This window comes from Hipposideros armiger, unplaced genomic scaffold (assembly GCF_001890085.2).
Source record: "Hipposideros armiger isolate ML-2016 unplaced genomic scaffold, ASM189008v1 scaffold_298, whole genome shotgun sequence".
Taxonomy (NCBI): domain Eukaryota; kingdom Metazoa; phylum Chordata; class Mammalia; order Chiroptera; family Hipposideridae; genus Hipposideros; species Hipposideros armiger.
The window spans coordinates 742,768-756,441 of NW_017731648.1; the positions used below are offsets into that span (position 1 = coordinate 742,768).

General features: G+C 51.5%; 2 protein-coding genes across 15 annotated transcripts in view; both read left to right on the plus strand.

Moving 5' to 3' along the window:
- Nucleotides 1–3,413, plus strand: part of QTRT1 (queuine tRNA-ribosyltransferase catalytic subunit 1) — an 8,755-nt gene extending 5,342 nt beyond the window's left edge. Inside the window, exons 3-9 of one of the 2 annotated variants that reach the window (XM_019659216.1) lie at nucleotides 1,223–1,301; nucleotides 1,429–1,544; nucleotides 2,252–2,390; nucleotides 2,636–2,711; nucleotides 2,823–2,932; nucleotides 3,020–3,107; nucleotides 3,195–3,408. In XM_019659216.1, the coding sequence (XP_019514761.1) occupies nucleotides 1,223–1,301; nucleotides 1,429–1,544; nucleotides 2,252–2,390; nucleotides 2,636–2,711; nucleotides 2,823–2,932; nucleotides 3,020–3,107; nucleotides 3,195–3,347 (761 nt within the window). In that variant the 3' untranslated portion in view covers nucleotides 3,348–3,408. Of the gene's footprint in view, nucleotides 1–1,222; nucleotides 1,302–1,428; nucleotides 1,545–2,251; nucleotides 2,391–2,635; nucleotides 2,712–2,822; nucleotides 2,933–3,019; nucleotides 3,108–3,194 lie in introns of both variants that reach the window. The other variant, XM_019659215.1, reaches the window with a different exon arrangement.
- A 1,841-nt stretch (nucleotides 3,414–5,254) lies between these two features.
- The window catches only part of DNM2 (dynamin 2), a 96,812-nt gene continuing 88,392 nt past the window's right edge, over nucleotides 5,255–13,674 (plus strand). For 5 of the 13 annotated variants that reach the window (XM_019659247.1, XM_019659250.1, XM_019659252.1 and 2 more), the window contains exon 1: nucleotides 5,256–6,623. In XM_019659247.1, the coding sequence (XP_019514792.1) occupies nucleotides 6,463–6,623 (161 nt within the window). In that variant the 5' untranslated portion in view covers nucleotides 5,256–6,462. Of the gene's footprint in view, nucleotides 6,624–13,674 lie in introns of all 13 variants that reach the window. The other 8 variants (XM_019659253.1, XM_019659249.1, XM_019659248.1 and 5 more) reach the window with 2 other exon arrangements.

Consider the following 13,674-nt stretch of genomic DNA (forward strand, 5'->3'; position numbering starts at 1 on the left):
GCCGCTCACGCTGGCTGTTGGCTACAAACGGTAGCACATGGCAACCCTCTGCAGCAGGGGCTGCGGCCTATGCCCATCGCTGGCGACTCATGGCAACCCAGCTCCAGGTTGAGCATCTTAGCTGCAGAGGGCAGTGTCACTTGCCCTCATATGTGGGATCCAAACTGGGGCCCTCTGGCATCCCAAGCCAGTTCTTAAGCATCGCGCCACTCTGCCGGCCCCCCGTTAACCATTTTTAAATGTCCAGTTCAGTGGCATTAAGTACATTCACATGTTGTATAGCCATCACCACCATCCATCTCTAGAACTCTTTTCATTGCAAAACTAAAACTCTGACCCCATTAAACCATAACTCCGTATTCCTCTTCCCACCTGCCTCTGACAGCCACCCTTCTCTAAGAATTTAACTACTTTAGGGACCTCATCGAAGAATCATATAGTATTTGTCCTTTAGTGACTGGCTTATTTCACTTAACAAGGTTTATCCATGTTGTAGCAGGTGTCAGAATTTCCTTCCTTTTCAAGGCTGGATAACATCCCATTGTATGTCTATCACATTTTGTTTATCTGTTCATCTGTCGATGGACACTTGGGTTGCTTCCACTTTTTGGCTGTTGTAAATAATGCTATGAAAATGGGTGTGCAAGTATCTCTTCAAGACCATGCTTTCAATTCTTTTGGGAATATACCCAAAAGTGGAATTTCTGGATCACATGGCATATACTTAACTTTTATTGGATTAACACTTTATGAGTCTTCATACTAAGTTGGATTTTTGAATGGTTTATAACCATCTTGGGTTTTGTTACCAAATGAATGTGCCATAAACATAAGAAAAAGCCTTTTGTTTTGAGAAGTGTCTGGATTTTGGAATGGTGAGGAAGGTATATTTCTGTTAAGGGGTGGACCATGGTTTATTTAACGAAACCCCTGTTGATGGATACTTGGGTTCCGATCTTGCTGTTATTGCCACACCACAGTGTTTTATTCTTGAAGGGTAAATTTGCAGAAGTGGGATTTTATTTTATGTGCCAGGGCAGGAGTTAGCTGGGGGAGGCAGGAGCAGATGTGCATTTTGTAAGCTCCCTCTGGCTGTTGTATAAACAGATTAGGGGGTTATGTGGGAGTCAACAAGACCCAAGGAGGGACTGTTGGGGTCCAGTCTGTCCCCAACAGGAGGCGGGGGCTTTCTTAGTGACAGTGCCCCATTCTCACCCCCCAGGCTCAGACATCATCATGCAGCTAGATGACGTGGTTAGCAGCACTGTGACGGGGCCACGTGTAGAGGAGGCCATGTACAGGTGTGTGTGTGCATGTGATTGTGTGTGTGTGTGTGTGTGTGTGTGTGTCAGGGGAGAGGATCTTGGTCCTGTAGCCTTGTTTCCCTACTCCTCACTAGGCCCAAATGGCTGATTGGTCCTCTTACAGATCAATCCGCTGGCTGGACCGTTGCATTGCAGCCCATCGGCGGCCGGACAAGCAAAATCTCTTCGCCATCATCCAGGGTGGGCTGGACGCGGATCTCCGGGCCACCTGCCTGGAAGGTAGAGCCATGTGCTGGCAGGACCAGGGCTTGTCACATCGCTGGGGGCCCTACCAGGGCCTGACATGTGATGGTGCTCAGGCAGTGGTTATTAATGGGAGAAAGGGCACTCCAAGCGGAAGGAACAGCTGAAGCAAAGGCCCAGAGGCAGAATGGAGTAAAATGTTTGCAGAATAATAGTAATTCCAATAGCTATCAATTTTTGGGTGTTCACCAGACACTATGCCAAGTTCTGATCATGGTTTGACCCATTGATTTATCATAACCATCCTATAATGTGGGAACTACCAGGTTCCTGAGGTTACAGAAGAGAAAACTGAGGCATAGAGCTGTTAAGTCACTCACCCCAAGCCAGACAGTTGGATGTTGCAGAGCTGGGATTTGGACCCAGACCTTGAGCTCTAGAATCTATAGCATTAATTGATACACTGAGGGGCTGGGGAGACATGGAGGGCTGTTGAGTGGGAGTGTGATAGGAACCAGTGAGGAATCGTAGAAAAATCCCAATAGGACAGAAAGCAGAAGACCCATGAGGAGGCAGGAGTGGTTGCCCAGGGAAGGGTGAAAGTGAGTACTACACCAAGGCAGTGGCTGTGGAGATGAAGGGGAGGCAGAGATGGGGACAGAGAGGAGGAGGAGGAGGAGGAGGAAAGGGGGAGCAGCATTTCCTTTTCTGTGGCCGCCCCTCACCTTGCCCTGTACCCTCAGAGATGACCAAGAGGGACGTGCCTGGCTTCGCCATCGGGGGCCTGAGTGGCGGTGAGAGTAAGGGCCAATTCTGGAGGATGGTGGCGCTGAGCACTTCGAGGCTGCCTAAGGACAAGCCCCGATACCTGATGGGGGTTGGGTATGTCCAAAAGGGGGCAGAGAGCCCCCCTTTAGGGAGTGGATTTCTGGGGACCCCCAGCCCCGTGGTGAGGGGGGGAAGGACAAAGACCTGCTTGGGAGGGGAGTAAGGAGGACATGGCCCTCTGCTAGGGGTGGTTTTGAGGGTCTCAGTCCAGGGGGAGCCTGAGGGTCGGGAGGAGGGCCTGGATGTGTGACCAGGGCTTGAGGTACTGTGCTCGTCTCCCCTCACGGCCCCACCCCCAGCTATGCCACTGATCTGGTGGTCTGCGTGGCTCTTGGATGCGACATGTTCGACTGTGTTTTCCCCACGCGGACAGCGGTGAGGCTCTGGGCAGTAGTGGCGGGGGACTGGGCAGTGCCAAAGTGGATATGGGGCAGAGGGGGTGAAGACCTGGTTGACCTGCCTACCATTCCCCCTTTCCTCCCCCAGCGCTTTGGCTCCGCCCTGGTGCCCACGGGAAACCTGCAGCTGAAGAAGAAGCATTTTCAGAAGGACTTCCGCCCCATAGACCCTGAGTGTTCCTGTCCCACCTGCCAGAAGTATGAGAGGATGGGGCCTGGGGCCTGGGGCAGGTTGTGGAGGGGGGCAGGACCCTACACTGCTGAGCCCTGGTCTCCTGTCCCCAGGCACAGCCGGGCCTTCCTGCATGCACTACTCCACAGTGACAACACCGCCGCCCTGCACCACCTCACCGTTCACAATATCGCCTATCAGGTGGGTCTGTGGCTTGGGTGGGCGAGGCAGGGGTGGGGGCGGGGTCTTCAGGTGCAGGTGGCTGACACTGACACCTCCACCCCATAGTTGCGGCTGATGGGAGCGGTACGCGCCAGCATTGTGGAGAAACGCTTTCCTGACTTCGTCCGGGACTTCATGGGCACCATGTATGGGGACCCCACCCTCTGTCCCACGTGGGCCACTGAAGCCCTGGCCTCTGTGGGAATCACACTGAGTTGACCTGGCTTGGGGGGTAGGGGAGGGGATGGAAGACATTGAAGGATTTGGTTTTTTATTATAACTTAAGAGTGTGTCTGTGACTTCTTGGGGAGGTGGCCTGTTTTGGTCCCCTTCCTGGTCTGTGTGTCATTGCAGCTGATGTCCCTCACATTCCTTTGATAGTAGTAACCAGTAACCATAGTAACAGCTGGCATCTGGAAAACCACCTGGCATAACCCAGCATGTAGGAAGTGACCCAGAGTGGGAGCTGAGCTGCATTTCTTTCCTGTGGCCCAGGCCCCCAGCCACTCTAGGGGTAGGCACTTTTTTTTTTTTTTAGCTGAGCCATTGCATTCTGCCACCTGTTGGCAGCTCAGCGGCAGCTCAGCTCAGGCCGGGACTTGAACCGCTGTTGCTCAGAATTCGTACTCTTGAGCGAGCTCTTAACCAACCGAGCCACTTGGCCGGCCTGGGGTGGGCACTCTTGTCCTCCTCCTTTTTATAGGTGAGAAAAGAGGCCCAGAGAGGTGACTAGCTTGCCCAAGGTCACCACTGAGGAAGTAGCAGCCTGGCTCCAGACCTCATGGCTCATGCCCTTAGCCTTGACTCTTCCAACATGTGACTTAATCTTGCTGTCAGAAAACAGTGATAATGACAATAGGTGTGATCAAGCAGGTGCTTACACTGTGCCTGACCTTGTTGTAAATGGTTGTTATGTGTATTTTATTCTTGCAACTTAGTAATGCATGAATAGCTACGTTAGCCATTTTGTAGATGATGAAACAGGTTCAGGCGAATCAAGTCACTTGGTCATTATCACCCTACAAATAAACAGGCCCAGGATGCAACCTAGATGTGGCCAATTACAGAGTTGGTGCTCTTAGAAGATAAGGGTTATTTAATTGAAAAAGTAATACATGTGTAGGATCATCCAGATAACATAAAAATGCAACTATTTTGATCAGTTTGTGTATTCTTCCAGAAATTTTCCATGTATACATATTTTCATGAATGTTGGTGTTCTTCACAGTTCTGTACCTTGCTTTTTTCCCCCTCAGTATCTTTCAAATTGTTTACATGTCAGTACATGAAGACTTCCTCATCTTATTTATAGCTGCTGCATAGTATTTATTTAACTATAATAGCTCCACAAATGGGCAGTTAGAGTGTTTCCAGGTTATTCTGCTATTCTAGTCAAGGCTAAAATGCCAAATCTTGTTGGTCTCTGTATGCCCATCTCTCTAAGACCAGAGGTTTGGGTCTTGGAGTGTCATATACTATTACTGGCCACTCTACCAGCCTCCTCTCCACTGTTTCTCCGAATCAGTCCACTTTCCTACCCCCACGGCTCTTCTCCATTCTCTGAACTCCTCAGTTTCTCTCCAATCCATCTATACCCAGAGGGATAAAATCAATTCTTTTTTTTTTTTTTTAAAGATTTTTATTGGGGAATTGGGGATGGGAACAGCACTGGGGAATTGGGGGAAGAGGAACAGACAAGTTGCTGTCCTTTTGTTCTTCAATCTAGTTGTGGAGGACGTTGCTCACTGCGGCTGCTGGCTGCTCACGCTGGCTGCTGGCTACACACGGTAGCCCATGGCAACCCACTGCAGCAGGGGCCGCAGCCTATGCTGTAGCCAGCGACTCATGGCAGCCCAGGGCAACCCACTGCAGCAGGGGCCGCAGCCTATGCTGTAGCCAGCGACTCATGGCAGCCCAGGGCAACCCACTGCAGCAGGGGCCGCAGCCTATGCTGTAGCCAGCGACTCATGGCAGCCCAGGGCAACCCACTGCAGCAGGGGCCGCAGCCTATGCTGTAGCCAGCGACTCACGGCAGCCCAGCTCCAGGTTGAGCTGTTGTTCAGCATCTTAGCTGTAGAGGGCAGTGTCACTGGCCCTCATATGTGGGATCTGAACCGGGGCCCTCTGGCATCCCAAGCCAGCTCTTAACCAATGCGCCACTAGGCCGGCCCATAAAATCACTTTTTAATGTGTCTTTTCATGGGGAGAGGATCCGCTGAGTTTCAATGGGTACTCAAAAAGATAATGATGCGCTCGCTACAGTTGAAGAGGCAGAGGAACAACGTTGGATGTGTTAGCCTCATCTAGATCCAGTGTGAGCGGAAGGTATTTCAAGAAGAGGGTACAGCATTTGCAAACGCATGGAGGTGTGACTTGATATAGGAATGAGAGTGGGAGACGACAATGCAGAGTTAGACCGCCTCTCCTTAGAAACCATTAACATCGCTGCACTTCCACCTTCAAAGCGCCCAGGAACCTCGTGCAGAGAGCTGGTTTGCAAGCCCGGGGCCGAGATGTATTCTGGGACTAGTAGTTTTCTTTACAGCCTGGAAACACAAGTATCAATCTCCACCGGCTCCTACCAAGAATTGCCCTTCGCCGGTGCGGTGAGCCTTACCCTTTGCTCCAGAAGACTCTTAATAGACATACAGCAATCCCGAGTAAGAATGGGAGATTGTTGATTGACAGATACAGTTCTCAATCAGAGTCAAGATTCGGAGGTTAAAGTCCGCCCTCCTTCGGTTTGTTGGCTGATGGAATGGAGTGATATTTATATAAACCAATGGAAGATTTTTAGAGGACTAGGTAGCGTCAAATGAGAAACCCTTGGCTAACCATCATTGGCCAACGTTGTTGCCAATAAAACTGGCGGATTTGCCTGCCTCCCCCAAGCAGGCGGAACCAACATGCCTTTTCCTGAAACACCACTTACCGGCCTTGACATCTCACTACCCGCTTCTATTGGCTTTCGCATAACAGCGACAGTTCTAACATCCAATGATCCCGCGAGGAGGTCCCCAGGGGGAAGGCTCATTCAGCCGTAAGCCCGTGCCTAACTTTCATTGGTTGGTGTTCACAAGTGGCAGCTTGGCCGACCAATCGGGGGTGGCGCGCGGGCTTTGGGTGCAGCCCCGAGGCCCAGGCGGGAGGTCGCTCGGGTCGGGTGTCGCCTGAGAACCGGATGAAGTGGCGACCGTGAGGCCGAGCCGGAGCGGGCGTCGCGCCGAGGCCCGGGCGGGCGGGGAGCAACGGCCGTGGACGCTGCGGGGCCGTGTCGTTGAGGGCCGAGGGCGGGCGGGGAGCGCTGGGCGCTCAGGCCGGGGCTGCCGGCGCCATGGGCAACCGCGGGATGGAAGAGCTGATCCCGCTGGTCAACAAGCTGCAGGACGCCTTTAGCTCCATCGGCCAGAGTTGCCACCTGGACCTTCCGCAGATCGCCGTGGTGGGCGGCCAGAGTGCCGGCAAGAGCTCGGTGCTGGAGAACTTCGTGGGCCGGTGAGCTCGCACAGCGGCGACGGCGGGCGGGCGGCGGCCTACGGCGCGGAGGGCGGACCGAGAATGGCGCGCCCTGCGCCGCCGGCGTAACTGCGGCGCTTGCGTGCCTGCGGTGGGGATCGGGACTAGGAGGCGGGTCCTGTGGGACGCCCTGAGTGTAGGGCTCACTGCAGGGTCTGGGGAGTCGGCCCAGACCCAAGGCGAGTCTCACCGGCTGGGGCTGGGGGTGAGAGTGGGAGTGTGGGGGATTGTGGGCTAGGAGGTGCGGTGGACCGCTGCCGACTGTGGTCCACAGCTTTAGTGGGTGAATTCTGCCATCTGGTTGCCTGTGGATCAGGGGTTCTCTGTCCCAAACCTGCCACCTATATGTGTTTTGGGCTGACCCCTGCGGTCTGGCTGGCTGTTTATTAATCTTGAGCAGTCCCCCGTCTGGTTAGCTGTCTCTCTGTTCTGGATAGGCCTCCCTGCCACCACCATTTGGCTGTCCATCTGTCCAGTTCTTCAGGGCAGCCCCCTGCTGTCTGGCTAGCTGTCCAGGGTGACCCGTGTAGTCTGGCCGCCCATCCGTGCTCCTTAAACACTTTAACACTTAGCCATTCCTCTGTTGGGTTACCCCCAGCTGTCCTCTGCTATCTGACTGGCTGTCTGGACCTAGGGGAGTCTGTTGTCTGGCTTTTCAGGCCTGACTCTTCAGTTTGGTCCCTGGCAAACACTGGCTCCTCTCTCGCAAGTGGAACCTTTAGTTCCTCTGTCCTAGTGCCTGTCGTTCTAGTCTGCCCATCAGTGCCCTTAACAGCCCCTGACTGCCTGGCCTAACCTCTGTGGTAGGGGATGATAGGAACTTAGAGAAGAGAAAGGAGCTGAAGGATGAGACTTAAACTACTCCCTTCTCAGTTGGAATTAGGACTTGGGGGGGGGGATTTTCTCCAGGATTATTTCCTGGCCCATGTTAGGGTGTTCCAGGACCCCAGAACACAGGGGCCAGATACCAAGCTAAAGCCTGCTAATTGGGGGCCCTCCCAGAGTCTGGGAAGGGATTTCTCATCTGATCAAGTGTCCGTGATAAGAGCTGGGATAAGGTCTTCCCAGGGCAGCCCTGAGAAGCCTCAGTTTGCCCATCTGTCCAGTGGACAGATTCCACTCTGCTCTTTCGGGGATTCAGGAAGCTAATGAATGAGAACCAATTATGTGGCCATTGAGGATGGTTGATTCTCTCCTCTCCCTTCTTCTGCTTCCCAAATGGGCGGCCACATTTTCATTCTGAGAAGGATTCCTTTTGTGACAGTGGCTGTCGAATGATCGCATTGTAGTCATTGTCATTACTGTTATCAGTGTTAAGGAGTAACGTTCATCCAGCAGGCAGCCAGGCCGAGCTCTTTCTTGGTTCAGCGTCCTGAGTTCCTTGATGCGCAGGTGGGGTGGAGGTTCCGTTATTCCCACCTTAGAGATGAACAGGGAGTCTCAGAAAGGCCCCGCCGTTTGCCCAAGGCCACCAGCCTGGTGGCCTCACCCCTGCCTGCCCATAGAGCCTTCCCAGAGGCCTGGAGGCGTGAATTTCCTCCTTTGCTGCTTTGTCTCTGGCACTTTGCCCTCTGTCTGCTGTGGCGGAAAGGTGTGGGTTTGTGGTCAGCTAGGCCTGGGTTATGGGCATCCCTGCATGGCCATCTTTCTGCCTGCCCAAGCTTCTGGTGGGCCTCTGCAAAACTCCATTTTAGTTGCCTTTGACCTCTGTGAGTCTTGTTTGCCTAAAATGAGATGATGGTCCCTAAAAATGGGGTGATGGTCCCTCAAGAATGTTGCAAGGATGCAGTGACATATATTGAAAGTGCTTTTTAGCATAGTACCTGGCACACTGTAGGTCTATGGCCATTATGCACTGTGCTGGTTCCTCTCATATTGACAACAAAAGCTAATCAAAATTAAAGTGGTCTCAAGTTTCACACTGGACTTCATTTAAGCCTCTTGAGGGTGGCACTGCTATGATCCCACTTTACAGAGCAGGAAGCTGAGATTTAGAGAGCTGAGCACTTTTGCTTGAGGCTGTTCAGTGAGGAATTGGGGACTTTGGGGGGGAGGTGAGTCTGTCTCCTTTCCCACCTTTCTTCTGTCCCTCGCCTATCTTCCCCCGTCCACGCTGGCTTCTGGTGACTGCCAACTACTACTGAGCTGGCTTCTGTAGCAACCTCCTCCCATAAATCCGCAGTGTGACGTCTATCGTTAAGAGCATTATTAATTCAGGGCCTGAGAACCAAAGTTGTCAAAAGGCCTCTCTTTGGGTATGGTATGCTCTAACAGAGCTAATTTCTTTTTATTTCTGGAATGTGGGTAAGGCCTCTCAGCTTCAAAGCCCTGATACAAGGGGCTGGCAGATGGGCCTCACTTTGAATTCCACTGCCTACTTTTTGGGCATTTGGTCAAACTGTTGTTTTAGTCTTCTCACCATGGACCAGTACAGTGGATAGCCCACTGATTTCTAGGAACAAACAAGAGAGGGTCAAGAGCAGGTGCCTGGGGGTCAGCACAGGTTGCTCCATTTCATTGCCTCCTCCTTGTGGATTTTCTAAGAATGTGGTTGGAATGGGAATGACCCAGTAACTTAGCCCTGTATGGGGGTTGGGCATCAGTGGCCCTGGGGGCCAAATCTTGGTCTTTTGTTTTACCTGCATGGTGTTTAAAATGTTTTGTTTTTAATTAGCTGTAAATATTTAAAAATTAGATTTTCATAAAAATCCAGATTTCTGCAGTGCTAACAAACACCCGAAGATCTTTAGAGTTTGGCGGTGTAGCACACAGGCTCTTGGCCCTGGGCCTACCTCCACCATGTTTGGCTGTAGCTGTGTACCCATGGCTGCTGCTGTTACGATCAGTGTTTTCTGGCCTTCCTGTTCCCATGTCTTGCTTGGCACCAACTGCCTGGATCTCAGAAGCAGCAGCCGCTGGCTGCCTGGTCAAACTAGGACTGGCCACTTGAGCTGCCACAGTCTTCACTACTCCCTAGTGCTTGCCCAGGCCCATTTCGCATTTGCCTCCTGGTCCTGGAAACCTTTGCATTTAAAACCCTTGGCTTGTCCTGCTCTGCACCAGCAGATATCTTCATTTTCACCCTTGTCATTTAGCCTCAGGAGCTGGTAAGAGGGGGCTTGGGAAATTGTTTCTTGTGGAAAGAGCTGCAGGAGGCCAAGGTTAAGGCTTCTAACTCTTGAGGCCTGGGCTTAGTTATGTGAGCCTTTCCTCTGTGAGTCTCAGTTTCCCCAGCTAGGAAATGGGGCTGTTTACAGTATCTACTCATAGGCCCCAGTCAGGTATCCTGGTTGGGTGTGTTTGACTTCTTAGGGCAGATAATGTCACATGGTGCCCCTCATTAAGGGTGGAGTGAGGATTAAATGAGACCATTTAGAGTGCTTGGGAGGATGCCTAAAATGCTCTGCATTTTTCATTCGTTCATTGAAATGTGTTTCTGGGCCTATTCTAGGGCTGTAGACATAGCCCTGAGCAAGATACCAAAACTCCTGTCCTGGGGTAGCTGGCTTTCCAGCAGGGGCCAGATAAAGAAGAAACATGGTAGAAGGTGATAACTTTTATGGAAAAAAAAGAGCAGGATTAAGGCGAGCATGTGGAAGGGGGCAGGGGAAGGTTTAGGGTTTTAAATAGGGGAGGGTCAGGGAAGGCCTACATGAGAAGGGGACATTTGAACAGGGACTTAAGGAGGTGAAGGAAAAGCATCCCAGTCTGTGGGAACAGCCAGTGCAAAAGCCCTGAGGTGGGAGCGTGCCTGGAGGCTAGTATAGGGGGAGGAGATGAAGTTAGGGAGGGATTCTGGTCAATCTGGGTGGGTGTGGGCCATGCTGAGCCCTGAGGACTAGGGAGGGCTCTGAGCTGAGGGAAAGCTGCTGGGGTTGCCCTTACTATCTTTCTGTATCTAGTTCTGGGCAAGCTGAGGGCTTCGCCTTTGATTTTCAGCCTTACCTTGATTTTCTCTGAGCGGATCCCATGAATTCATGTAGGTATCTGGTGCCATTTTTCTTTTAACAAGAAACAGCTGCCCATGGGAGTCTGCCATCTCCAGCTGTCTTTCCGTTTGGTCTTTGGTGATGTGTCCCTCTAGGGAAGCATGGCTTCTGTCTGGTGCCAGATGACCGTTGGCTCATGTCCCTGCCAGACATGGGGCACATGGTATGCCCTTTGGGCTGATTTGTCCCTTAATGGATCTTAGGTGCTAAAAGCCATTTGGAAATATGGCTGCTATTTCCATTGTCCTTTCTTTGGGGCAAAACGAAATTGCCTTTGCCTGTGTGGTCTGTAGTACCCGTGTCAGCCCTGATGGGGAGGGTCCAGAGGTGCCTGTGGGAATGTGGCCGTCCATGCATTGCTGCACATTAGTTGAATGACTTCAATTCTCTGGGCCTCAGTTTCCTTCTCTGGAAAATGGGGATCACAGTGGTCTCTCCCTCCTGGGAGTGGGCCTAGGATCAAATTAGGTAATCCTTGTGAAACATTAGACTCCTGCATTTTGCATAGCCCTGGGTCAGGACTCTGAGGATCAGTTGTTAATTTCTTTTTCCTTAAAGAAAAGGAATTCGTAATTACTTGGTTAATATAAGTAACAGCACATTTTAATTGAGTGCCTGTCAGTGAAAGCCAGAACCAGCTGGGGAACCACATGCACACCCGTTCCCCAGATCCTGAAGTGCTAGCAGGAGCCTGTTCCTGGTTTGTTTCTAAGTGGGAACAGTGGCTTAGAGCAAGTATTTGGCTCTGAAAATTATTTCCGCTTATTTCATTTATGCTAGTGGGAAATTGGGAGCAAGAATGCCCAACAGCAGGGAACTGGCTAGACAAACAATGTGTCCAGATAACCGATTGTGAAATAGGTCCTCAAGCGTGATCTAGAAGAGGATTTTTTTTTTTTTAAGATTTTAATGGGGAGTTGGGGGGAGGGGAACAGCGCTGGGGAACTGGGGGAAGGGGAACAGACAAGTTGCTGTCCTTTTGTTCTTCAGTCTAGTTGTGGAGGACGTCGCTTCACTGGCCCAAGCTGGCACCATCATTGCGCTCTTCCCTGGCGAAGCAGATCAGTCGCCGGCTTCTGGACAGCCGCTCACTCCGGCTGCTGGCCGCTCACGCTGGCTGCCGGCCACACACGGTAGCCCATGGCAACCCACTGCAGCAGGGGACTGCAGCTTACACCGTCGCTGGCCACCCAAGGCAGCCCAGCCCCAGGTCGAGCTGCCGTTCACCATCTTAGCTGCAGAGGGCAGAGTCACTGGCCCTCATATGTGGGATCCGAACTGGGGCTCTGTGGCATCCCAAGCCAGTTTTTAACCAATGCGCCACTCGGCCGGCCCTAGAAGAGGATTTAATAACCCAGAAAGCCTTGTAAGACCTGTTGGGTCCCAAACCGAACGGACTGTGATCCCATCTTGTTCAAAACAGTTATATTTATGTAGTAAAAAGCCTGGAAAGATGTATATCCCTGAGCCCCACATGTGGGTTGTCCCCCCATGTGATTCTTAGTTTGTTTTTGCTCATTTTGGGATTATGTTTGTAACCAGGAAGACAATTTTCTCTAAAGCTCAGAGTTATTTATCTAAGGATAATGGCCTTCACTAGGTACACAGATTGAAATCCCCTGGTAATAAGCCTGGTCGGTTCTGGGTGAGGGCAGAGGATGGTCTCATGGAAAGTTTTGGAGTGAGAGTTTTCAAAGATAGTGCGGGAAGAAGGGACCTGTCTTAGAATGGAATCCCGTGTTTCTCTGGGTGTTTGCATTTGGCTCAGAGCCACATCTGCCAAGCTTTTGCCTGATTTGAATGAAAATGCCGAAATTACAGGCCCCTCTACTACAGAGAAAAATGGGAACATCAGCTAACCCTTAATTTACTGGGGTTGCCAAGTGCATTGCTGTAATTAAGCCCTTATTGTATTAAAGCTTTGGAAAAATACAAGCCAATAATGAGGTATTTATAGGACATTAGCTGCAATCTGAATAAAAGAACAATTACCCTGCCTCCGAAGCTGGATGACACTGGAGAGGAAAGACTGCATCCGGTGCGATTGGGTTCCTGCTTATATTGCTGATGAGGACCCTGCTGGGTGCTAGGGGGGTTTCCCTCTTGGAGTCACCCTCAGCTTAAATCAGAGGCTGAGTGGCCCTTTCGGTTTCACATGCTACTAGATGTTTTTGACACAGTTAAGAGCTGATATTTGTGGAGAATCACCCTGTGCTGTGTCTAAAATCAGACCACGAGGTCCCAGAAGCCCTGAGATGCATATACTACTTTTAGCATCCCTGCTTTAGAAGTAGGGAAATTGAGGCCAGAGGGGAGAACTTGAAGTCACACAGGGAGGAGTGCAGTAGCCAGGACCTGAACTGGGCCTTACTCATCCAGAGCCAGACACACCCGGGGACAGCAGGGATGGGAAGGTGTGGCCATAGCTTTCAGGAGTAGGGTGAACAGTGGACGCTGTGGCACTTGTGTCTGAGGATGGGACTGAGGTCACAGATTGAGCAACTTCTGACTTTTGGAATCATTTGATTAGCTATGTGTCTGATTGGCATATCTTAAGCAGCATCTATTTTGTGCCAGGTGCTGGGGACCTAGGAGGCACTGAGAAGGACAGAGATCAGGTAAATGGTTAAATGAGTGAGAATGTCCTGAAGATCAAGAAGTGCATTGAAAATGGTGCTAGTAGTGAGAGAGTGGGGGCTGCTTCAGAAGCGGCAGTCGGGGTGGGTGCCCTGCAGTGGAACCAACCCCTTGAAGACCCCAGAGGAGAGTGTCCCAGGCAGAGGGAAAGGCAAGAATGGAGGGCCCTGCACACCTGGCCTACCAGGTGCTTGTAGCACATGTGGAAAAGGGACTGAGGTGGAGGCAAGAACCAGCAGGCACCTGAGGATCAGGAAACTGCCCATCGGAGGCCTACTTGTCCTAAATTTTAATTATGCCAGTAAACACTGGTGACAGTGTTCTTATAAAAAGGGAAACCAGGGCCGGCCGAGTGGCTCAGCTGGTTGAGAGCTCGCTCAAGAGTTTGAGCTCTGAGCAACAGC